At 40.2% G+C, this 26,799-nt stretch overlaps 1 protein-coding gene across 1 annotated transcript; it reads left to right on the plus strand.

Annotated features, from left to right (window-relative positions):
- Positions 1–10,488: 10,488 nt before the first annotated feature.
- On the plus strand, positions 10,489–19,087 carry si:dkeyp-84f3.5 (uncharacterized protein LOC334144 homolog). Its single transcript, XM_063486099.1, has 2 exons — positions 10,489–10,677; positions 16,448–19,087. Exon 2 carries the CDS (start codon positions 16,604–16,606, stop codon positions 18,536–18,538), a length of 1,935 nt encoding a protein of 644 aa, XP_063342169.1. The 5' UTR covers positions 10,489–10,677; positions 16,448–16,603; the 3' UTR covers positions 18,539–19,087.
- The last annotated feature ends 7,712 nt before the right edge of the window (positions 19,088–26,799 follow it).

A 26,799-nucleotide genomic window follows, 5' to 3' on the forward strand; every position in this document is an offset into this window, starting at 1 on the left:
TACAAAGCTTTTGCAGGAAGCCTAGTTACCACTGAGGGGTGACTAACGGACTGGCGTGGAGCATCCATCAGCGCAGGGTTAAATATTCCTCCAGGTAATTGCCCGGAATGGAATGCAGGTGTGCAGGTGATGGCCCAGCCCGGGGGTGTGGCCACCAGGGCATCCCACACACTCCTCAGACACAGGGCCCCGGACCATGACACAGATAACAGGTCCAACCATCACAAAGCTTCCTTTGCAGAGAACTACACTCATAGCTCAAGTACCAGAATTATATTGTAAACAGGTGAGAAAATGATTTGAGAGTTGAGGTTTATTAACTATTGACCCTTTTCACTCAGGGTTTGAACAATTTCATTTTTTAAATAATGATTTACCCCACTTACTCTGTTCAAAAGGTAAAAGACATTACACATTTGTGACAGATTCTTGTTTTAAAACATCAATCATTTTTTTCATAGTTGTTTTAATTTCACAGCTAAAGCACTGCAATGCATGCTGGGTATTTCTTTGTACTTCTTAGTATACTTCAGGTATACTTCAAATAAACTACATACTACATAGTATACTACTAGCACTACTATACTACAAGTATAGACTAAATGTACTTATACTTTTCTTTATACTTCTAACTGTACTTAAAGTATGCTTAAATGTAATTTGGTCTAAAAAATCTATGAAGTTACATACAAAGTAAACTAAAGGTATACTTGCTTGTTTTCTAGTTTTTAAAGTATACTTATAATATACTTGAATATTCTTTTTGGTAAGACTGAGACTGGTTGTTTGATACAAGGTGGTCTGTTATTACGTTTCACATTGTTTGAATAAACAAATACATTTATTAATATATGAGGTTCAATTCAAGAAATTCCATTTTAGTGTAGCTGCAACTTACTCCTCAAGTTAAAAATGATGCTGTATATTGTAGTTTATATGTTATACTACTCTCGCAATGAATTGCATTTAATGGTAATACACTCTGAATGAGGATTTGAGTAATGACTCTTAGATCTACAGTAGAAAACAACAGAAATCCAGATGGTGTAATAGTATAATCTCAGTAACATAACCAATTGTTACATTTGCTGTATTTTACAGCTGTTTCTGCGAGTACAGCGAGTTACCGTAAAAATAAGGTAATCTCATGGAATTTTCCCACAATGACATGCAAATTACAGTACTAAACTGCGAACATCCTTTAGAGTTTTTTACTGTTGATTTTGCAGTACTAAGCTATGGAAATTACTGCAAAGCCTAACAGTGTATATGATAGCAGAAATACTATGATTTGGCAAAAAGTACTTGTTGTTCAACTGTGAAGAATTGGCAGAAATTTAAAAAAAAGCAAGCAACAACAGCCAGCAAGATACACACAATTACAAATATGGACACATATACTAGGGTGACCATATTTTGATTTCCAAAAAAGAGGACACCTGGCCCAGTCATGAAGAACTTTAATAAGCTTGTTATTTGGCTAAAAGCTTGATATAGACATAACAATTTATAACATGTCAGCAGCATCCCCCACAAGGCATATAACACCCCTGATGTACACAGGAGCCTGCGTGAAACGCATCAGCAAGGAGCGGTGTGGACCAGAAATTAACATACACAGACTTATCACCCCTCTGTGAAAGAAGGAGAACAACAACAGCAGCCTTTAGATCCTGTAAAAAAAACAAAACAACCTATAGCCTTTGGGAAACACGGAGTACTCCGTACTCAATGGTACTGCAGAGCGACCCACCAGGAACAACGCTGCTGATGACTGTACTGCATCTCATGAGAGCCAAACTTATTTCTTTAATTGTTCCCATCTCAGAAAGCTTGGCTTCAAGGCTCTCATCACTTGAACTAAAGGAGCTGGGTAAAGTCCCCCTCATGCACAGGCAGCTTAGCTTACCTTCATATCTCTTTAGACATGAGAAAGCATGAGAAACCATGCATCTGAGTTTTTTATGTTTGTTATTTTTCTGGTGACATAAACAGAATCAGGGTTTTCTGGGACTAGAACCCAACCCGAGTTGACTTTATTTGAGATCTCCTCCTCAACCATTTGTGTCAGCTCCACAGCACTCTCACATTCCTCATGGGTGACATCAAGAGCGGCAGCAAAGCTGGTTGAGAGAGAGTCTCCCAATACCGGGCTTATTTTTGTCATGGCTATGCTAAGGCTTGTCTGGGAAATTTCCTCTGTCAGTCAGTCCTGACCTGCTAGAAGCGAAGTTTTTATGATCCTTACACTAACTGACTGTATGACATCAGTAATCATATCAGCCAGTGCTACTTGGACATCGGAGTCCCAGATCCCATTTTCTATCATGCCCCACTGTAATCCAGAAAGTATATCGAAACACCCGCTGATAGCAGGTAAAATATCCTCTGAATTAATGGGGGTAGGGGTTCTAACACTGGGTACAGACATTGTAAAGGATTTAGTTTCACTACGATTACTTTGAAAATCCGTTTTCTCTGAGCTTTCAGAATGTGAAGATCATGGTCTGTACATGTCACACACCCGACCAGAGTTGACTTTATTTGAGATCTCCTTCTCAACCATTCGTGTCAGCACCACAGATTTCTCACATTCCTTGTGGGGGACATTAGCGGCAGCAATGCTGGTTGAGAGAGAGTCTCCCAATACGGGGCTTATTTTTCTCACGGCTATGCTAAAGCTTGTCTGGGACAATGCATCTGTGAATCGGTCTGAACTGCTAGAAGTGAAGTTTTGATGATGCTTGCAGTAACTGACTGTATGACCTCAGTAATCATATCAACCAGTGCTGCTGGGACATCGGAATCCCAGACCCCATTTTCTATCATGCCCGACTGTAATCCAGATCGTGGCCTGTCCATCTCACGTACCTGACCAGAGCTGACTTTATTTGAGGTCTCCTTCTCAACCATTTGTGTCATCTCCACAGCGCTGCCACATTCCTCATGGGTGACATTAAGACCAGCAGCAATGCTTGTTGAGAGAGAGTCTCCAAATGCGGGGCTTAATTCTCTCACGAATATGCTCAAGCTTGTCTGGGACGATGCATCTGTCAGTCCGTCCTGAACTGCTAGAAGTGAAGCTTTAATGATGCTTGCACTAAGTGACTGTATTACATTAGTAATCATATCAGTCAGTGCTACTTGGACACGGGAGTCCCAGATCTCATTTTCTATCATGCCCCACTGTAATCCAGAAAGTCTATCGAAACACCCGCTGATAGCAGGTAAAATATCCTCTGAAGTTATGAGGATAGGGGTTCTAACATTGGATACAGACATTATAAATTTAGTTTCACTACAATTACTTTGAAAATCCGTTTTGTCTGAGCTTTGTTGTACATTTAACGTACGACAACTAAAGATTCAGGTATAAAGCCCGCTGTTTACCCCTATTTATGGCCTCAGATTGAAGTCACGTGCTGCAAGATCAAAGCAGAAAGGAACTGACCTGTGTGACGTCATGCCGTGAGAGTTCACGTACATGCACGTGCACACAAGTTCAACACTTGAACTGAAACTTCTGATCATTTTGTTTTGTCTCACTCCCATTTCTTCTCTTTGCATGTTGAAGCTCTGCTTGGAACCTTTTTAAGATACAATCGTGCAAAATAGGATTTTTTGCCATTTTTCAAGTGGTCTTAACTTTTGATCTGGACTGTATTGATGAGATCTTAACAGTTGCGGATTTTGCTTAGAAATACTACAAATAACAGTCTAAATATTGAAAGTAGTTTGAGCCACTCTTTTAGACAGTTTTCCAGTCCAGGTTTGAGTTGTGACGTCTACACAATGAACACTTTCATAAATTCTTCATGTGTGTATATGCACAGACCACAAGTGCATGATGTTGTGCACATAAATTCACAGATGTATATGACAACTCAAGTTTGTGGCATTAAATTTGTATTGCAATTTGAAAAAACGTAATATATACATTGAATACTGTTACGGTTTGCAGGGGCAGACCGTGTGTGGAGTTAGTATAGAGGACCCAAGAGGAGACAGAGGCGAGGAGGTGGAACTTGAAAGCCAAACGAACCTTTATTTGGCTAGTTGCAGATGAAAACATGGAAACTGAGAAAAACTATGAAACGCTGAATAATAATAATTTTGGGCATGGATAGCTCAGTAGGTAGACTGGTGGCCCCATGATCCGAAGGTTAGGTGTTCGAAGCTACTGAACGGCTACCCTGAGGTACCCCTGAGCAAGGTACCGTCCCTACACACTGCTGCCCACTGCTTCACTGATTGAATGGGTTAAATGCAGAGAGGAATTTCTCCACAGGAATCAATAAAGTATATATCATTATTGTTATTATTATTCTAAACTGACAGAAAACTATGACCAGATATGGGAAGAAACACAGATGACACCACCCTGACAAAGAGAAACACGGGGCTTAAATACACAGAGGGATAACGAGGGGAATGAGACACAGATGGAGAACACAGCTGGGAGTAATCAGACATGACAAGACCAAGTGGAAGCAAAACTCAATACTTTGACATAGGACACAGAGTTTCAAAGGAAAACAGGAAACATGACAGACACAGACTAGACACTGAACTAAACCTAACAAACTCTAAACAAGAATAACACTGAAACTTAGGATTAAGATATTCAAAACTAAAGAATCAGAAAATAAACCATAATACAGAAAAAACCCAAAATACAAGAAACAGAAAATGCTGGGTCAAAATGACCCGGAACCATGACAAATACATTCTTTAATAGACACCTTTCGAAACACTCAAGTACTCCTTACAAGCATATTAAAAAATAAATTTAAAGTCTGGATAATATTAGCTGAAAGACACAAAACATCAGAGGCAACAACAGGCAAAAAGCAAGAAAGAGGACAAATATCCACAGGCAAGTCCAGTGAACTGGACCTCAATAGTGTTTGTGGTCTTATAAGCTCTTCGGGGATTTTTAGTTTGCATACTTGGACTATTCAAATGAACCCTGGATTTTGTTGAGAAGGTGAGAGATGTCATTATGGAGGCAGATGAAACCATGGTCTCGTACGACGTTACATCTCTCTTTACTTGCATCCCAGTCATGGAAGTGTTGGAGGTGGTCGGTAAGAGATTACAGGATGACCCCAACCTCAGCAACAGGACCACTCTCAGCATCGACCAAGTGTGTTTGCTTTTGGAACTGTGTCTTCATTCCACCTACTTCACATACAAGGGTCAGTTCTACAGGCAGAAACATGGGTGTGCCATGGGCTCCCCAGTTTCACCCATCGTGGCCAATTTGTACATGGAAGAAGTGGAAAAGAGGGCTTTGCTATACTACCCTGGAACACCACCAAGCCATTGGTTCAGGTATGTGGATGACACCTGGGTGAAAATCAAATCTCCGGACGTACTACATTTCACGGATCACATTAACTCGGTGGACCGACACATCAAATTCACCAGGGAGGATATGAAAAGTGGCAGGTTAGCCTTCTTAGACTGTGAGATTTCCATCAGTAATGGGGGACATCTAAAAGCTGACGTGTACCGTAAACCTACACATACGGATCAGTATCTAAGGTTTGACTCTCATCATCCACTGGAGCACAAACTGGGTGTCATCAGGACGCTACAACACAGAGTGAACACCATCCCCACGGACACAGCGGCCAGGGACGCAGAAGAACAGCACATCAAGAAGGCCCTGAGTAAATGTGGTTATCCCAGCTGGACTTTTGTCAAAGCTGGAAAGACACCTAAAGAAAGCTCCAGCCAATCCAGGAGAGAAGGACAACTGCTGCCCAGGCGAAAACCTGTAGTGATCCCATATGTGTCGGGAGTATCGGAACAGTTGAGACGCATTTTTTCTAAACACCGGGTCTCTGTGGCTTTTAAACCCCAAAATACGCCGCGCCAAAAACTGGTCCACCCCAAGGATCGGGTCCCCCGACACAAACAGAGTAACATAGTGTACGCTGTTAAGTCCCAGGAGGAATGCCAGGATTTATACATCGGGGAAACCAAACAACCTCTAGCGAAGCGGATGGCACAACACAGAAGAGCTACCTCGTCAGGCCAGGACTCTGCAGTCTGTTTACACCTACAGGCCAGTGGACACTCTTTCAATGATGAGGATGTACACATCCTGGACAGGGAGGAACGCTGGTTTGAGCGCGGAGTCAAGGAGGCCATTTACGTGAAAAGGGAAAGACCATCTCTGAATCGAGGAGGGGGCTTAAGGGTACATCTTTCGCCATCTTACAACGCTGTGATTGCAGCCATTCCCCAACTCTCTGTGAATGGTACTCATGGCCATTGATCAGTGGGCTTTGATCAGTGGGTTTTGGTCAGTGATTGCTGATCAATGGTCATGGGAATTTGCATAATTATGATTAAGGAACTGACCTCACAGCCCATTGTTCCTTCAGTGGGCTGGTTTCAGTCATTATGCAAATGTACTGTTTATAAGATTGGGGAAACCTGCAGTCAGCTGAGACTGAAGAAGTCACTTGGATGAGTGACGAAACGTTTCTCCCACAAAACGCTACGTCCAGATGAACAGATTCAACTTTTGGAGATTTACTTTCCTGGATGATTGAGAATGCATCAAGATATTCAAATGAACGATTCATATATTATGCTAAATATATATACGGATTTTTCCATAATGGATATGATAGTAAAAGTTAGTAAACCTCTATTAAAGTCCCCCTCTACAGCCTGTTGTTTCTTAGATTCAGCAATGAAACTGAATTTAAAACAAACCATAGATGACATTTTGTCACCTTGGCAACCACCAAGATCCCACTGCCTGCAGACATTCAGTAACTCTCATTGGACGGTGTTAATAAATATCTTTCATTAAACATGTTTCATTAAAACAAGTTTTCTACATGTCCTAGTTTACATTATGAAAGAAGTTATTATGTCAAATACTTTTCTACTATACAGTCGTCTTCTACTTTGGTTAGGTTTTTTTTTAACAACACACGAGATTGCTGCTCTCAGAGCGCAACTGCAGCACGATCTGTTATCCTGGTGTCGGTGTTGTTCCCACATCATCATAATAAATGTTGTTCCAGGTCCAACATTGCAAGTGACCAATCACATTGTTGTGACATCATACTTTTGCGACTTCGGAAAAAAAACACCTTAAAAAAAAGAATCTATTTAACGTGCGAGAAACCGCCTCTGTCCGCCGATCCAGCAATTTGAATTCTTTGCATTTCAGGATACTGTTCTTTAATAAACGGTAAGCATTATACATATTGTCATTGCAACATTGGAATGTCATAAATGAATGAATGGCTTGGCTTGCAAAAGTATGACGCTGCAGGGCAACTTGCATGTGACAAATAAAGGCTTTCTTGACTAAAAAGAGGACTCGCTGGCATCAATTGCAATCTCTGTGCAGGAGCCTCTGAAAGAAAATGTAACCAGAGAACAAGAAAAGGAAGATAAAGAGGACTCACCTGCAGTGTCTTACAGGAATCTGTACAGACAATGCCGCCGATTAAGAAGAAGAAGAAGAAGCGGAACTGGCTGCTTCACCTTTTCACTTAAATGGTCTCAACATTATGTTCTGGAAATCATAGTTATATACAACTAAATTGTCAGTGAACATTTGAACCCCAGTCGGTTGAGACAGATGGCCACCCCTTCTTGGGCCTGGTTCTGTCGGAGGTTTCTACCTATTAAAAGGTAGTTTTTCCTCCCCACTGTCGCCAAGTGCTTGCTCATAGGGGATTTTGGAGCTTCTTTAAAACCAACCACTGATAAGTTCATTGGCATCAAATTTAAAACATGTAAATGGACGATTCGTCATCAAGTGAGGAATCATCCATTTAAAACATATTTGCCAGTCATATTTAGTTGTATATAAATATGATTTCTGGGACACTAAGGCCAATCATAGACTAATTTGGACAATTGGGAACAAATAAATGAAAAAATAGGAAAAAATAGATGTGTCATTGTTTCATATAGATTGCAAATACCGTTTGACGTCACCTTTTTATGTTACACTTGCAGTGCTCGTGGTCTTACATTCTTACGATTCTGTTCTTTTTATGAGAATGAAGCTAAAGATAAAGCCAAGAAACAAAAAAATTTTCATAAGAAATCTTTTTTCTGCAATAAGGGAAATTAACACAGCAGCTCTCTCTCTCTTTCTGTGTGTGTGTGTGTGTGTATTTCTGGTCCTTACACACAGTCAAAGCCAAACAAATCCCCCTCAATTGATGGTTAACAGACACAGGTCCAGTGGAACCCACTTCCACAAAGGGTCCACCTAATATGGCGGAACAGGAAGCATCAACCACATAGTAGCTATTTCAATAATTAAGCCATCAGCTATAAGCGTTCCCAAAATGTCCTTACCCTTGATTACAGACTGTGGTGAAGTCCTGAAACAAATGGCAGTTGCATTAGATAACTACAGAGCACTTTATAAGCTGCTACTTTAATGAGCATTGGGGGTTTTTGCATTCAGTGTTCACTGACAGTATGCTCATTAAAGGGGGGATACAACCTCCTCCATCAAATTCATGTCTATTTATCAGTTTTCTGAACTGATGACAGATGAAGTCATTTACATTTACAAATTATTTAAAGCTTATGGATTTTCATATGTCACCTTCCATGCCAAGCCAGTAAAATCTTAAGGCAACTGTAGCCATCGTTCTGTCCATACCACAGTGAACTCCTTGCTCACTAGCATGTAAAATTATGAAGATCTTGTTTGTCTCTTCTGTGGATGCTACTACTTTCACAACATGATAACCCTAATTCTGTCTGCAGCACATGTAGTGTAGCTGCCCGCGTGATAGGCACATTCTATTAGTAGGCTAAATCAGCCTAAGTGATGTATTTGTAGAGACAACATGTACCCTTATCTTTTTAATTTTCACACCTTAGTTTTATATTAAATTGGTCCTAACATGTGGAGCAGATTGGGTAGGCATTATGACATAGTGGAACAAGTGAAGTAGAAGACTTCCTATGTCAATCTAATCCTTGTTCTGTCCAGTCAAATCTAATCTGACCTCTTTTAATCAATTTCTGTTTGTGTAGTTTAAATTCTGTACACTCATCTAAACTAATACCTACCCTGAATTTGATTTGCCATTCAATAAACAGATATAAAGGGTACAAACCAGTCTCTAGACACACAAATCTCAGCTTCACCAGTCTAGCTATCACCCAGATGGCAAGTTCTGCTGATGTGTGTCTCATTGAATTTAAATATAATACACACAGAGTTGCGTGCTTCCTCTTTTAGGTAAACTATCGTGAAGAAACAAACTATTTGAATAGCACCAAATCACAACAACAGCTGCCTTAAAGAGCTTTATATTGTAGAGATCCTATGATATTACAGAGAAAACCCAAACAATCAGACGACTCCCCCCCATCCCCAATGAGCAAGCACTTTGGAGACAGTGGGAAGGAAGAGCTGCCTTTTGACAGGAAGAAACCTCCAGCAGAACCAGGCTTATTATTTTGAATGAATTCCTTCCCAAGACACCACCGTTTGTGAGCTACAAAACAAACTGCACAAAGAGAAGAAGTGTGTCATAATCTGGCAGGTTAGGCAGGACCCAGGTGCAGCACTCGCAGACAGAGAGAATTAACTAAAAAGCAGCTTTATTGTCGTACTCGTTTAACTACTATAGGTGCTATATAATTATAATAATAATTATTATTATTGTTAGTAGTAGTATTAATAATAGTATTATTGTAAAACTCTTAGTTGTAAAACTTATCAAATGTTTTGTTGGTGTCAGGTCAGATTAACACAGTGGTTCCAAAACTTCTTTTGCTAGGCCCTCCTCTGTTTTACAAGAAAATCTTCACACACACCCCTCCCCGGCACAAACATATCCTCCACACACACCCATATTTTGTTTTTAAACTCCACTGCAGTTTATTTAGCACCTCAAACCTTTTGTAAACAATTAAATAAATAAAAGTAAACTGCAATAAACCTGCTTGTCCGTGATTTGGACAGGGAGAGCAAATTGTGGCAGGATCAGACTGATATCATTTTTATCCTACTGTAACTTTACTGTATAAAGAGCTAACATCTCCAACGTTTCAGGAGTAGTTAGTCATGATGATGGGATATTAAATATGTTGGACAAAGATTGTTAAGCTTGGAAAAAGAGGACAGCCCCAGAGAAAGATTCATGGATGTAAGGAAGGAGGTCATGGAGAGGCTTGGTGTGAATGAAGAGGATGCTAGCAATATGGTGAGATGGAGACAGATGACGGAGTAGGCAGAAGAAGAAGTTTGATCTGGATTTACTAATATGGGAATGACTGGACAGCGTCCCTACTTCTTCTTCTTCTTCTTCTTCTTCTTCTTCTTCTTTCAATTTTAACGGCAGCTTGCATCCAAAGATGTTGCACTACTGCCATCTCCTGGGTTTTACTGTTACCTCACTTCCAAATCCTTAGATCATCTGAACAGCGTCCCTCTTGAGAAGCAGCTCATTACAAAAAATAAACAAATAAAACAGAAATGCTTGCTCTTTCGTCCAGACTCCAGATCAGCAGGTGGCGCTAATGCTCCGGTAAGCTGACTTCCAGCGCAGTAATGGGAAGAAGTAATCGCAGGAGGAGACACCTCGGCCTGCAGCACTCAGTAGCCCGACAGTGGACTGAAGCAGGACCCTGCAGGCGTGATTTGTTGCATTCTGTGATTTAATGGTAAGTCATGTCAAAGTTGACTGCTCGAGTGACAGTTTGAACACTAAGATGCCTTTATGGATATATATATCGAACTGCAGTGCGTTTATACCACTACTATGAAGCGGCTAGCAGCAGTACCTCCTAGCGTTAGCTGTGTGGCTACAATGGTAACCCCCAGCTTTAGATGAAGGTAAAACATGTGTGTGGCTTTCCTTCACGCTTGTTTTTAACGTTGTTTTTTTCGCTCAGCCTTTGTCAGCGCATAATGTATTTTATTTTAGTATGGCTTTCACAAAGTATGCTAACGAGACGACAATCGGCGGCATACAGCTTCTTTGTAAACCGGTACTCTTAAGCTAAACCGTAAACAAATCTCTTTGTGTTTAATGGGGATGGATGATACTTAACGAAGCTTGTTACTTGTAATGGGGGAAAACAAGAGGAAAAAAATAGATTTGCACGGTGTATTTCTTTCATAATCTGCAAAATTGATGTTTTGTTGTTGTTGTTTTTTTGCAGTGTTAATTATATTGCTTCTAGGGCTGTATGGCCAAAATGATAATCACGACTGTTTTGATTAATATTTAGCACGATAGTTCCTTTTTTAAGTGGATATAAATATTTTTATTTGATTGTCAGGTAGAAAACAGTGCTTTCACATCCACGTTGTGCGATATTGCCCTTACTGTGCAAGATTTCACGTGAAAATGAAACTGATTCTCGGCTTTCACCTAAATGCTACTATTACACTGTGCTCCATTCCTTTTTCTCAAAACAGCATTGCAGACTATCAGGCGCTAATTCATCTGACCTGAATGCATCTTTCAGAAGCAAAATAGGAAAACTAAAAATGAATAAATAAATATGCTATCATGGAATGAAATAATCTGAGAAGAATTCAAGGCAGACTATGCAGAAACTTTAGTGTTTTAAAGGAAAAAATAATTGCTTGAGGAGATATTGTCTTTTTTCCTAAAGCTTTTGTTAATCACCGTATTTATTAGACATGTAGCTTTAGCCGAAAGGAGTACGACTGCATTACTGATTTCAGTGGATCTTTGTGAGCTTGGTGGATACGGTGACGCACTGTATAGACTCTCTTCTATGGATAATTGAGCTGTTGTTTCCAGTAGCAACCATTGTTTTGTTTTTCCTGGCGTTCTTGCATTCATATTTCTGCATCCTGAGTGTTTTCAGCCTGTTAAATAGGTTAGTCCTCTTACTTTGCAGCACAAACACAACTTAGCAGCAGTGTTTACATATTATAATTTGTTTTTTTGTTTGTGTCACTGGCACTCAGTCTGAAGTATCTCAAAACAAGGGATGATAATATTCCTTGAGGGACAAGATCTTTGCCGCCACTGTGAATTTAATTTTTGTGTGTTTGTTTTTATATCTGTAGGAACATGTTTCACAATCCACTGTTCATCTTATAGCTATGTTAGCTAATTATAGTAGGTTAAATCACTTACTGCTCTCTGTCTTTCCATGCCTCAACCGCATGTGTCTGAAGTGAAAGCAATTTAATGTCTATATATATATGCTGCTCAGTCATTGCTATATAACACAAAGTCAGTTTCACTTCAGAACTATCAGTCAGTTCAGTTAGGAAGCATAAACTATTGTGATTCCCTTTTATCTGCTTTGGTGTAAATGAAAGTGAAAATGGGTGCACTGGTCAGGCAGCAACAGGATAATCTGCAATAACAATGGTTTTGCAGTTGAGCAGTGTGTACATGTAACAGACTTGAAAGAACTGAGTCTGAAGTCACTTTCATTTGCATCAAAGCAGGTGAAATTGATTCACAATGGTTGATGCTTCCTACCCTAACAGATGTAATGGTGTGAAATTTACATTAAATATAGAAAGAATTGCATTCGTAGGACTGTTGTTGTATGTAACCAATCTAGGTACATGTTATCCACCTGATAGCTGATAAAAACAAGGTAAAAGACTTCCTAAAAAGGGTAGCACTACATTACTTTGAACCAGTGGAAAATACACATGAACTTTGACAAAGACCTTGATACCAAGATTGCGGTGTACTGTTTTGGATATACAACAGAGGCTGCACTGTCATCTGAGGTTACTTGTCTAACCAGCTCACTCAGGCTGCTTTGTTTTTGTCAGCATTGTCCTTTGTTGAAGATGTTTATTGATTATAATTTTACTGGTGGTGACAATCAAGTGTGCTTGTAAGGGAAGTAGGTTTTCAGTATCAAGAAAGCTGTTTGATTATTTCTGATTCTAGACATAGTGGAGAAATTGAGTAAATAAAATACCTTTTTTGTGCTTTAGGTGTGCAAAAGATAAGCAAATGCCAAATGAAAGCCAACAATATAGAGAGATTTCCCTGCCAGTTAAAACCTGGGCACAAGGGGTGGGTGATCTGATCCGTGGTCCAGTCTTCCTACTGTGTGATTGCCAATAGTGAATGCCATTCCCAGCAAAGTAGAGAATGGGATTAATGCTCACCATTTAAAGTAGTATTATTTACCCTCAGTCCACAGCACGTGGTGTAATCGAGCTTGTTTGAGGGAGGTTTTGTTTTGTTTTTATACACAAATGAATGATTTAGGTTTCATAATTAATATCCATTAGTGGGTAGCTATTAAATGAACAACTAAGACTGTATTACAGCTTAACATTATCCTGATTCTACTAATGTATTATTTTTTAAAACAATTTTTTAATAAAATGGCTCACCTGTCTCTTTACCCTTTCACTTTGCTCTCCCACACAGTCTTACACCAACAAATACACTTGATGAGAGGAGATTCTTACAATTACAAAATTCATTTCTAATCAAACTAACAGACAGAAAATGCCCGGCTTTTATTTATTTATTTTTTCCCATTTGATAATGATGAACCAGTTAAGCTGATCCACAATCGCCCATTTATTTCAAAGACAGCAGGGATGCAGACACTTCTGTGTCTTTTAGTGTCAGTTGTATGCAAAGATTAGACAAGAAAATACAATACAATGCAATGAAGAACATAATACTAATATTAATAATTTAATTAATTGGGAATCAAGTAAAAAGCACCTTTATTGGCAAGGTTTTGCTGATCATTCAGCCATTATTGTTCCCTGAGATCATTATCTAATGGCACAAACGTATTGAGCACAGTGGTTATATATTTTCATGAAGTGTGCAAGTCCATTTTTGTGTTCATAATGTAATCCATAAGCATCTATTGAAGATGCCAATACTTTGGGAAAAGGGTGAGCTTATCTGTTTACTGCTAAAGAATGTAATTGTTAATTATATACAGGGTGAACATGCATAAAAAGGTGCTCTTTACTTGATTTCTGGAATATCGTCGTGTTCATTTTTCCATTGCCTCTTGTTACCAGCTGAGCCTTCCCACTTAGACTGCTTCCAAGTTCTCCTCCCTGAGTGTGACCTAGATTCAGTGGGGCTTTTATTGTCGGTGGTGAGCTACAGTCTTTCTCTGGTGCAAGTGTGTGTGTGTGTGTGTGTGTGTGTGTGTGTGTGAAATGTTGACACAGACACCGTAAAGTGTACGCAAGTGGGGTGACTGTCACTGTAATGTAGTCTTGGGTGGTTCCAGACTGTGTTAAGTACAGTGTTTGCTGGTCCAGAAAGGGAACTGTTCTGATTGAGCAACAGTATGACAATATCTCTTTGCTTCTCCTTATAACTGCAGTGTTTCCACAAGGTAAGTGTTAGTTACCAGTAACCGGCTCGAGTAAAATAATGAGCCAAAAACCAGAGGTTTTCTTACCATGCTGAGAGCATGGATCTTTTAAAGTAAAAAAAAAAAATGTTGTTTTTTACTTGTGAAAGTAAAAATTAAACAGTGGGAAGTAGCTATAGTTAGGGTTGAATTTAGTTGTAAAAATGAACTTCTTTATATTTATGTGTGAAACTTCGTGCTAGCTGTTGTGATGCTTGAGCAAAGTTACCCAAGTGGTCACTTTGAGAAAACAGAAACTAAATAAATAAAAGTGAACATCATAAGGGACTGGGCAGTTGTGTTTTTAGATGCTGTTTTTTAATTGGAGCATTTGCAACCCAGTATGACCGTCAGGACATTACGAAAGTCCAATAATGTGAGCTACTTCTGGGAACATTTTCTCTTTATTATATACTTAACAGTATCAGCCACTTGGTGTACTTGTCCTTAGTTATTCCCATTTTGTTGTTGGGTAACATGAATCCAGGCATTACACGAAATATTGAATTAGTAGCTTCTGTTAATTTTAATTTGGTAATGACAAAGGCATTTAATTTAAAGTGCCTCTGCTGCATCAAGGGTAATGTCCAGTCTGCCGAGTAAGGTCTGCACTGGTGTCAAGATGGGTCTAGATTGATGAACTGATGCCTACTTGATCATCATGTAAGATACTGTTATTCAACAAGATGAGGGCTGGAACTGGGAATTCTAAAAGGGCAGATGGAGCAACTCAGTGGCAGACTATAAGCGACAGGCTAAGGCTATAGGAGCCAGTTGAGGTGGTTTGGGCATCTGACAAGGGTGCCTCCTAGGCAAGGTGTTCCGGGCATGTCCTGCCGGGAGGAGGCCCCGGGGCGGACCCAGGACACGCTGGAGAGATTATATCTCTCAGGTAGCCTGGGAACGCCTTGGTATTCCCCCGGACAAGCTGGAGGAGGTGGCTGGGGAGAGGGAGGTCTGGGCTTCTCTGCTTAGGCGGCTGCCCCCGCGACCCTGGCCCAGATAAGTGAAAGAAGATGGATGGTCCTTACCAGACTTTCTTTCTTGTGTCTGTGAATACTGCAGCGACCGCCCATAGCAGACCTTTCCTCTGCTGGCCCCCTCCAGTCGCTGGGAGCGTGGGATGTCTATTCCCTGCTGGTTGGTGCTATGTTTAATGAGTTGAAAAGAGGGGGCTGCACCTAAAAGTCACGGGTGCCCATAGTTTGCATGGAAGAAACTGACTTGTCTCACCATTAATTCTCCAAAATGTAGTAAAACTTAAAAAAGTGAAACGCGAACCAAAAAACCAAAAATGTTTGCCTTAAAACTAAAAGTTCCCCCTTTTTGAAATGCAGTTGCAGCAAAAGGGCATAACTTCTATGAAGACAAGCCGAGGCGGTCACACTCAGTATCACTACTTGTGGAAGCACGTTGAATTAGTTTGCAGAGGAGTTTGTGTCTTATATGCAGACAAAAATTATCACATAAGGTTTTCAGCACTGTACCCCTTTTTGTGACCAACTTCACACCTGCAATTACCAGCAACCACTAACAACTTGTTGGAGAATACACATTGTTCTGTCAGGATAGGTGGTTGCGAGATGGTCACAGACCAGTCACTAGGCCTGTGTCACTGGGGACTTATTCAGACAGCTTTATCCGATGCACTGATTGACTATAGTCGAGCTCTGAAACATTTTCACAGTTAATGCACAGTTAATTGGTAATTGTGCTCTGAACTGCAGATGCCCCAGATGATTGGTCATTTCTGTTGGGGGTCTACCTCAAAGTCTACCTGAAAGGCGCATGTATAGTTGGTGCATTATAATGCAAGTCTCAGTGGTAGAGTTCACGTGTTTGACCAAAAAAACTGTCACACACATGGATGCTTACTGTCTGACACAACTTACGTCATTTGGACCTCTATGGATACAGAAATTATAATAGGTTTTAGGCATGTTAAACCTCTATTGATCATCATTTTTTGCCTAGTGTAGATCGTGGGAAATGAATGCTGACTTGCACTACTTGTCATACAGTTTGAATTTTAAACGAACTTCGGAGTCAGTTGTTTCGTAATACTTTTCTTTCATCCCTCCAGGTCCTAATCCAGCATGGAAAAGCAGAGGAGTCAACATGCATCTTGTGAAACACATCTTTTTCAAATACCGGGGTGTTGAGCAAACCCACTGATGGCCACATGGAGACCAATTTTCTTGGTGCCTGGATAGTTTTACTTGTACATACCGGTTAAAAAATGATGCCATCTGTACATGGACAAAATCATTTCGTAATGGAAAAGCAGAAGTCTGGGAACAGTGCATCTTCAGCCAATTCAGCCGCAGAAATTAACTTCATCTGCACTGAGTGCGGTGACGGATTCAGTCAGTACGCTAATGTATTGGCACATATGGCAGTTCATGGACCTTTGGAGTCATTTTCCTTTGATGGCTCATCCAATGGATTTGAAGTCCCCCGAGAATATGTGCTACAAGAAAATGGTACACTGACAGTTGTGAATGGTTTGACACAGTCACATTCTCCTTTGAAGCCAGTATCTCCTGGAGTTTTGCCATCACATTCACATTTCCCATCCTCTATAAGGCCAGTATCTCCAAATGTAAAATCGCAGCCTGCTCCTCACAAAGAGGTATTCAGGCCAAGGCCGTCAGATGTGAACTCGGACAAGTCTCGCCAGGGACATTACCGCTGTGAAATATGTAATAGATCATTTAATAGCTTGCAGAGTTTACATCGTCACCAGCAATATCGAAACACAGAACGAGGATACAAATGTACTTTGTGTTGCAAAATCTTTGAAGATAGGCAGGATCTCAAGAGACACCTCCATGACCACTTAAATGAGAGGTTTCACTGCTGTCGTCTTTGTGGTAAGCGATTCCTGAAAGCAGATGCCCTGAATGCTCACCAGAAAGAAAATCACCCTATTTCCAAAGGTACAGCTCTGGGTAAATCTGAGAATAAGCAGGAAAAAAAGCTTGAGAAAACATATCCTTGTAAGAAGTGCAAACTGAATTTTTTCTGGATGTCAGATTTCCAGACACATTCCCTCTACCATTGCAAGGGGAAAGAACCTGATGCTTTATTTGCATCTGAAATCGAAATTGACATAAATTCTAAGGATCTACACAGTGCGCAACTTGAAAACTGCCATAGTAATGGCACAGCGATTGAGATGCAGAATGGGGAGACTAAAATCTTTAGGCATAGTAGCGATGACAATGACTACGCTTTCACACCATATAGATGTGGTTTATGTGGGGATCGTTTCCAGAAGTTAGCAGCTTTAAAGGAACATCATCTCACACATCAAACTCAGGAGGAAATAGACCAGATGAATCAAGAGTCCCAAAAACCTTTAAAGCAAAGGGTCCAACCTAAAGCCAGACGTAGAAGAGGGGGTAATCCAAATGGAAAGCTCCATCCGTGCAAGCACTGTCATCGTGTCTTTAATCATTCTAGTAGTTTATCCCGGCACATGAGATACCATAAAGGTACAATGCACACTTGTGTATTTTGTGGTAGGCATTTTCCTCAGCGCTGCGATTTGAGGAGACATGTAGTCATGTATCACAAAGCTGAATTGGATAAGAAGCCAGGTTTAAAACACTTGTACACAGCTCCACCAAAAGGTCCTCCATACACTTCTCTTAGTAATAGTGAGAAAAACATGAGCCCTGCTAATGAAAACACCAAGAGCTCTTCTGACTATGAAGCTGTAGCTTCACCAGAGCAGAATCAAAATGATAAACAATCAGGAAAAGCAGGTAGAGTTAACTACAAGTGCCAGGAATGTGGAAAGAGATTTGGGCTGTTATGTGTGTACCAACGGCACTTGCGTTACCACAAAAAGGAACCCAACAAGTGTCCTCAGTGTCCAGCTCAATTTAGGAATTCCTCATCCCTTGAGCTTCATCTTCAGAATCACCCAAGCACTGAGGAAGTGGACGATGCTGGACAAACATCTCATGGCACTGGTACTAGTGTGGATGCTGTCTTGGAAAAGGGTAATGCAGAGGACATAGAGGATGACTATATGGACCATACTCAAAATGATAAAGGAAGTTCTTCAGAGGCTGTCTATGAGTGCACAGAGTGCACTGAGACATTCTCATGCTTGGAGACGTTCCTTCAGCATCAGACTTCTCATGGTTCAGAAAACAATGGGTAACTATCCTGTCAGACGCATTTTTCATTATTCCTGCCAACAATTAAGCTGTAGAGAGTTGAGTCTTTTTGACTTTAGAATGCATCTAATTGGATAACTCTAAATATGGACTGTAAAGTTTGTTTGTGTTGGTCATTTTATATAAGTACTTTTATACAATTTTCGTTGGCATGCCATGAAAAGTATGTTTGGTGAATTTCAGAGATTAAACTTAGAAATGGACGATGTGGAGACCATACCAAATCCGTTCTTTATTAAAATCATTGTGAAAATGGGTTACAAATGCAGTGTTTGCCTGTGTATGGCTAGAATGCATATTTATTTCAATTTTTCTGTCTCAAACTATTGTTGCAGTTGAAAGTAAATATGTTGTTTATTCCATTGTATTTTTAATGGTTACCTATGCTGTCAGTGTAAGTCAAATTGCTGCATTCATCTTTTACTTGCAAAAATGTAACTTTTTTTTAATAGTATTTTAAATCTTATGCATACATCTTTATTTTGAAAGGATTGCATTGTCATTTAGTAGGGTAATTGTGCCAATAAAGTTGTACCAAGAAACAACTTAAGATCCTGTTTTGCTCTTCAAAAATCTGTAGTTATGTTTTTCTTTTTTCTTTTTTTTGCATTAACTTAAGATAAGAAACCACTTCTGTTGAGGAAATATCGACACTTGTCTTTCTTTGGTTGCATTCTTTGATAGTCAAAAAAGTTATTAGTTGACAGCAGGTCACAGTGCAGTGTTAAAACTAGGGAAGTTCCTGGCTACTTTAGTTTGCCTGATTTTTCATGTTCTTCTACTTAATCTTAAAGTAACAAAACACTCAAACTACCAAAACTGAGCATAATTAAAGTTAACCATTGTGCTGACAGTTGGTATGGTTTAAGAGCCATTTAAAGCTGTTAATCACATTGTTCACAACATTGCATATATATTTTAACCAAGTACTCTGTCACAGATTTCTGTATAATATATTTAGCTACATCTCCAGTAAGTATGTTGTCCCATGGTTGGAGGTACTCCAGTCTGGTAGTCCTTTTTTGGCTTTGCCCCAAGTGCTAGTTGAGGTGGCCCTCCAGAGCAGAGTTCCACCAGCTATTATAGTTGAGCTGAGTCAGTGTGACCATTAGAAGAAAGACCTTTGGAAGAGGCAGCTGAATGATATGAAGGACCTCAACAGCAGTAGTCTGGTCGGTCTGTAGGTAGACAAGTGCAAGACTTAAAAATGAAGGGGCAAGGACTAGCTAAAAAAGCACAATAGACACAACAGTGAGTGCAGTGTTGAAGACTTAAAAGGCCCATTATGGTTATTGCACTGGTCATGTCGCACGCAAATGTTGATGCCACTATTTAGTCCACTGCTGAGAGCGCAGGTACTCAGTATTCTGAACCATAGGTATGGCCACTCAGACAAAACCTCTACATCAGTGCCAGTATAGGAGTAGAAGTTGTTAAAATCAGAAACAACAAAACTGCAGATTTTTCTTTGTAAAGTCTCATCTTTTCAATCTCATGTAAGACCTGGGAAACTCTGAGCTTCTGCACTGATGGCGATTAAAACTGACACAATCCTACACTCATGGTTTTTGTCAGTCGATATACAGTCACTTTAGCCATGCGTCGTTATTCAACAACAGCAACACTAGGGTATAATGGGGCCCTAAGGTGATGTATCAAGCCTAGCAGGTGCTTGCTTGTGTTTTTAGGTGGGAAGGCAAGGTGTACTCTGCGTTTGTACCCCATGATCAATCAGCACAAACTTATATTCTAATGTCCAGGCCCATTGATGGCGGAACATTTGGCAAAAATCACCTGAACAGTGGCGCATACCATGGACAAGCCGATGGCACACTGAAATTTCAATCTGAGAATTCAATCTTCGCACACTACTTGCATGTCAAATTAAGAGCATCGTGATGTTTTTTTCCGCTTCCCCAAAATGCAATTCAAGTTGAAGGGCCACTGGTCTGACACAGGTCCTGTATGAATCACAGATGCACCAGTGGGAAACTAGTAATTGTTGATTCTTGCGGGAGCACTGTAGGTTGCAGTACTGTAGCTGGGTTTATAGCTGGTATAACTTCAAGTTATACAAACTTTTTAACTGTGTGAGAGGTGACACGCTCTTTGTTATTGCTATGGTAAGCCATCCATTGCCAATCTATCCACAATTCACTAGAATCTCTACTCTTACAGTATTGATCAGAATTTAGTGAAACTTGCACACATAGGGAAATGGAGGTTTTATGGATCAGTGGCGGGAGCGCGTTGGCAGTCATATTGTCTACATGCCTACCTATGGTACAGCCGATCTTTTGGCTACTCTTGCTTGTACTGTTGTTGGTCCATCAGCCTACCACAGAGAAGACAGGAGTTATAACATATAAACAACTGTAGAGCTTCTCCATAGGCAAATGTGTCAGCAAAAGACGGGTACAGTAGCAGCCTTGGTCACACAGGTCTAGAGATTGGACAGAGACCCCGTGGAAATCTCTGGTCACAAGGGAAAGATGTCATCCCCAACCAGTTGCCAATTGGTTGTTGGAGGTTAGTGGCTGGCAACAGGTGAAATTGGTCACAAAATGGGTGTTGTACCAAAAAAATGCTTGTGAATGCTTTGTTCACAAGCAGATTGCCTGCAATTGCCACTGATTTGTCAACACTCACTATTTACTCTCCAAGCGGTAGTGACAATTGAAGAATTGAACTTTGCATCAAAGTTACAGTTTCACTGCCACTTGGCCAATTTCATGCTATGGACTGCCAGTAACTTCTAGCAAACACTTTGATCATAAAATGAATGAGCTACTATGTCATTGATATTCTGATTCTAAATGTATTCCTCTTCCATAGACAGTAACAGTAGTGAAGAGTACTTATCCTTAGTGGTTAGTTGCAGTTTGTGTTTGCTTTTTATTGCATTTACCACGTTTAACTTCTCAGGCAATAGTTTGCCTCCAAGACGCACCCTAAAGAGGTTTGAGCCTTCTTGTTCTTAAGTGCTAGGCCTCACTGGCTTACACAGCAATATAAATATTGCCAATCTCAAATAGTCCAATGCTTGTTGTGAATATTCATCTGTTTTCAAAGCCCTTGAAAAGTAGAAGCTACACATAGAAAGAAAAATAAGTATGATCCCCACTCTCTTTTGAAAAGCCATGGACATTAGCGTTAATAACTTCAGGGTCTGGCTGTCAGTCACTCAGATACTTATTATCCTTAACAACACAGAGGAACATGCTCACCAATCTTTACATAGCTTAATTCTCAGGAACAATTTGCAACCTTGATTCACATACTGGTAATGGATGCCCAGAGACGGGAAGTCCTCTGTGTGCTGTGACTGACTCTGGGTTGCTTTTAGAATAATCATGTTGACTTTCTCATCAGGCCTTGGACAGAATGATAAAAATGGCTAATTTTGCCTACGAACTTTTACGCTGGGCACTTTGTCACCTACCCATATTTAGATGAATTCTTCATCTAGTTAAAACTAAATTGTGAACACATCTTTTTCACGAGCATGACAGCACAACTGCAATTTACTACAAAATTAGACCAATACTCAACTACAAATGAAGGACATTCTGAATTTGACCTCTGGACATGAAGCCTTGGAATAGAGTTGTCAAAAAGAATGTATTAGTGGAAGACATACCATTGTAGAGATGGATGATAAATGTTGATTAAGTTTACCAAAATTCCTTGTACATAAGACAAGACCAGTATGAGATCTCTAAAGAAAATTGTAAGTAATACAATGTCTTTTTGTCTGACTGTTTAGACTGGGAGGTGTACAAGCAAATCCAAATTCCACTTATCCTTTGATTAATTGAATGTTGGGCGATCAAATATGTTCTGTACTTCAGCTGTTATTATCAAGCATCTATCTGTGTTGACCCCTAGAATCCTTTCCCTGTCTGTACGTTATCGTAAGTAGGTCAACTCATTCTTACAGCCCCAAGGAACTAGGAAAGGCTCAGAACTACAGATGACTTGTAATTTAGTTTTAGATATGTTGTCTGTAAATTGTGAAATACTTTTATCTTAGTAGTGAAGTTTTTAATGGGGACAATTAAAACTGTCCCTTTATTTATAGTAATTAGATTATGAAACCTGAACATATCCATTAGGTCCATTCTAGAAAGCATTGTGCTGGTCAGTGTCAAGAAATTTACCATTTAGGCTTTGGCTTTTGCACCATCTGCACAGGCTGTGTAGATGGCGTCACTGCTGTCTGACGTCCCTATCCAACCCATACAGTCTTGTCATGAAGTATGTATGGTCAGTCACTTTTTAAACACATGCTGAGTTCACAGCAGCAATGGTCCTTCACTGTACATATTGGCCCGACTAGGGTGTAAAACATATCTATCTCCTATACCGTTCTCAAACTTTAATACAATAGGAAGTTTTTAATCCTACAAATGTTATGCAGTCTCTCACTCGCCTTCCACCCACACAGGAGTAGGAAGAAAGAAATTCAGTCCTGGACATATCCCTCAGGACCAGTCTGGAGGGAGGGTGAAATGTGCGGTCATTCAAGGCTAATAACACTATATCCAGCAAGGGTAGGGTCAGCACCCTCAACACCAACCAACAATGGACAAACAGAGAAGAACATTAAAGACTGCAGTTTTTCACAGTCTTATCAGATCAACAGTGTGGTAGCCCAATTGGATTTGTTCGGGTATGCCCATTGGCTAGTACAGCACTGTACCCACAACTAAGCCCATATAGACGACTGAACCCATTGTCTCTTATGTGCTTGCTGTAACTGATAAGACTTCATCTAAGAAGGAGTTGGTTAAATTTCTATTACATTGCTATGTTTCTGGCAAATATTTCCTTTAAATTCAATAACCACTGTCAAGAGACATGGAAAAGACTGACATATATAGCTGACTACATAGTACTTTTCCAGAATTACCATCCATGCATTTTCTTAACGACTTGTCTGTTGAAGCCTATCGTGTGTCACGGGGCTGGAAGTAGGGCCTGGACAGTCAGGGCTGAGATAGAAAGACAGACAACATCCACTTTCACATTCACATCTATGGCCAATTTAGAATCACCAGTAAACCTAAAATCCATGTCTTTGGACTATGGGAGGAATCCGGAGAAGAGAATACACACAAACAGACACCCCATCTGGGCAGTGAATTCAAACCCATACCTTCTTGCTTTGAGGCAACATTTCAAAGAGCTGCTTGTTTTTCTGGTCTTTCTGACCAAAGTTCTCTACACTAGCAACCACATTTGGATATATACTCTAAAGCACTTTATTCTGTTCACTTAATCTCTTATACAACCAACTTTAAATCACTAATTAGCCGAATATGCATGTCTTTGGACTGCAAGAGGAAGTTGGAGCAACTACACAGGCACAGGGACAAGTGGCAAACTTAATACAGCACGGTTCCAATCGAGCAGGAGATTTGACCCAAAACCTTGCTTCCGTGGAGACAATGCTAACTACTCCACCACTGTCAAAGCTGTTTAAAAAATAATCAAGGGAAATACATGGACCGAGCTGACGTCTATTAGCTAAAGTTCTTGACACTCCCTGTCCTTAATGCACACCATGTACTTTAAACTGGTGCCTCACACCAGTCATACAGTCTAGGCCTGTATGACTGGGTCCTTATTTATTCAATCCTAGACTGCATCATTACTGTCAAAATAGTGGACAAGCCATGTGGTTAGTGATCACATGTCTGCAAAACCTCAATAGGTGTTTTGCACTTTTTAGGATTTTCCGCCAAAGTGTACATAAATGACTTGGGGTTTGAGAGTTGGCATTTATGCAACTGATGTCACCAGCACAAAATGTCAGTACCTATTTTGCTTCACTTCTTGGGGGTTGTCCCTTTTCTTCATATACACTCTAGGGATTTGACCAGACATGATTTTCACCCATTGACAGATGAAATAGACTCCCACTGGTAAAGAAAATGGATCGATGGGTGGAAGTTACTAATAAAACTGTATCACAAGTATCTATGATGTATTTATCATTTAAGAGCTGGACTTTTGTTGTTGTTGTTGTTGTTGTTGTAGGAAAGTGGGAAAAAATCATCAGGGCAAGTGCATGCCAATTATGTTGCAATACCAACTGCTACCACCGTGCTAATATGGCTCCATGTTCCAGTGCTTTGTCTGGCTTGTTCCAAATTGCACTTATTCTTATGGCAGCCAGTCACTGACCCTCGTCTGATCACTTCTGCAACAAACTTATCATTCACAATCACATCTTTAGAAAATGCTTGTTAGTTTATTTTTAAGTTCTCAACTTCAGGAACCAATCTGCTTGACAGATTATCAGTAAACATTAGATCCCCCCCATCACCCCACCCAGCGTTGCAGACACATAGGGGTGTGCCTGACAATGCAATAATTTAGGACTGCTAATTTATGGGAAAAACCATAATCTCAACTATTTTGGTCACTGTCCTGATCTTGTATTATTAACATAATTATTCATTGACTTTGCAAACATTATTTACTAGGTTAAACTTTAAAAAATGTGACTTTTATATGGTATATCCAGAAACGTTTAATGCAATTCAAATGAAAAACATTAAAGTGGTGAAAAAATATTTTTAGGAAGTGGGTGACACAGGGTTATCCATTAGGAAGTTTGGCCCAAACTAGTTGGTGTTTCTGTAAAGTCACAACAAACATTGGCCTCTGCCCTCCTGGAGCTTCTACCACACAATGTGTGTGCTGGCAGATGGGGATAAAGAAAGGCCTAGACAATAACTGACTCATGTTGCTTGGAAGAACTGCACAGTAGCCTCGGGGAGAGCAAAGGAGAGCCAAAGCAAACAGCAAATGTACATCTCAGTTGGGCACTGTTGAAAGGGACCAGCTGAGAGACCCTTAGGGACAAGCATTATGGTCCTTTTACAGGTTCACTTTGAGAAATCTTAAGCTGAACTGAACAGAGATTGATTTGGGGGTTTTAGAGTGGGGTGAAAGAACAGAACTCTTAAAGGGTGTGCTTGATTTACTAAAAGATTTTTTTTTAAATAACATTTTATCACCATTTTCTTGTTTACATAATTACTGAAAGCCAAAATCATATTTGAAAATTAAAATCCATGCCCATTTTAGACAGCATTTGCTCAGATATGTAGAAATATGAGACAGCAGATATAACTGAGGTATCTCTCCTCATTTCCCATGGTATTCCCACCACTTTCCATGCACATGAACAAGCACAGCGTCACAAAACCCCTCCAGGCCAGAGAAACGGAGGTGGGTGGTGGGGTTTCTTTATCCAGATCGGCTTTTTATGGACAGTCTTGGGATTTGAACCCATGACCCAAGAGCCACAGGTATACTGATTGGGAAGACTTTTATTAAGTATGGTTTTTCTACCATTTCAGACAGGATCAGTTTAGTTTTCCAGAATAGTAGGAAATTACATAACATAATCCCCAGAAAGTCATGCAGGAGAAGAGAAATATTTATGGGGCAAACCTTGACATTAGGGAAAAAGACTAAAATGGTCAGATCTCCACTTTCTGATATTTCTAGATTGAATCCCACATGACAAACAGTGATCTAATGAATTCCATATCAGTGGAGCCTTGTCTTGCTGCTTGGGGGTGTAAAATCTGAGAGGCTAATGTTGGTCAAAAACAGTTGAACATTAATTTGCATAACTTTTGTAGTATACATTTAATTACATCGAATGACTTATGGTTAATTATCCAATTAACTGCCTATTCCTTAAAAGGTTCATATGTTAGGAGCATGAGAGCACCAGTAAAATAGCCCAGTGTCTGGTCACACTATTATCAGACTGATCCACGAGCTCCTGTTCAGCCTTTTGAACATTTTTTTCCCTCCTATGGGAACTGGTTCTCATGTGCCTTCTCAGCCAAAGGGTTTTTTTTTCTTTTTTGTCTGGCTCACCAGCAGAAGAAGAGGTGGCGCCATTTTGTGTGCAAGTCTTGCACACAAAATGGTTGTATGCGACTTGTTAACCCTTTTAATACCAACCACATCCTGCACAGCAGACAAGTAGGCACATAGGTCTGAGTGCCCAGATACGTTTGGTGATGCTCGTGCAACATCAGCATAGTACTGAAACTGCACAGGGGAGCAGGAAAGCCCCACTGAGGACTTCATTAATGGGCGCAGTCACCGTCAGCGCAAGAGGTACTGGGTGTTTGTTACAGCACGTAGGGAGCGCAGGAGCAGCAGCTGCAGCAGCACGCAGGGAACCGCAGCGCGGTCGCCCGGAAGAGATCCT

Source organism: Pelmatolapia mariae, linkage group LG10_11 (genome assembly GCF_036321145.2).
Source record: "Pelmatolapia mariae isolate MD_Pm_ZW linkage group LG10_11, Pm_UMD_F_2, whole genome shotgun sequence".
NCBI classification, from domain to species: domain Eukaryota; kingdom Metazoa; phylum Chordata; class Actinopteri; order Cichliformes; family Cichlidae; genus Pelmatolapia; species Pelmatolapia mariae.

Excerpts from the sequence above, each read along its gene's own strand:
- si:dkeyp-84f3.5 (XM_063486099.1), top strand. The coding sequence starts at position 16,604 with ATGATGCCATCTGTACATGGACAAAATCATTTCGTAATGGAAAAGCAG.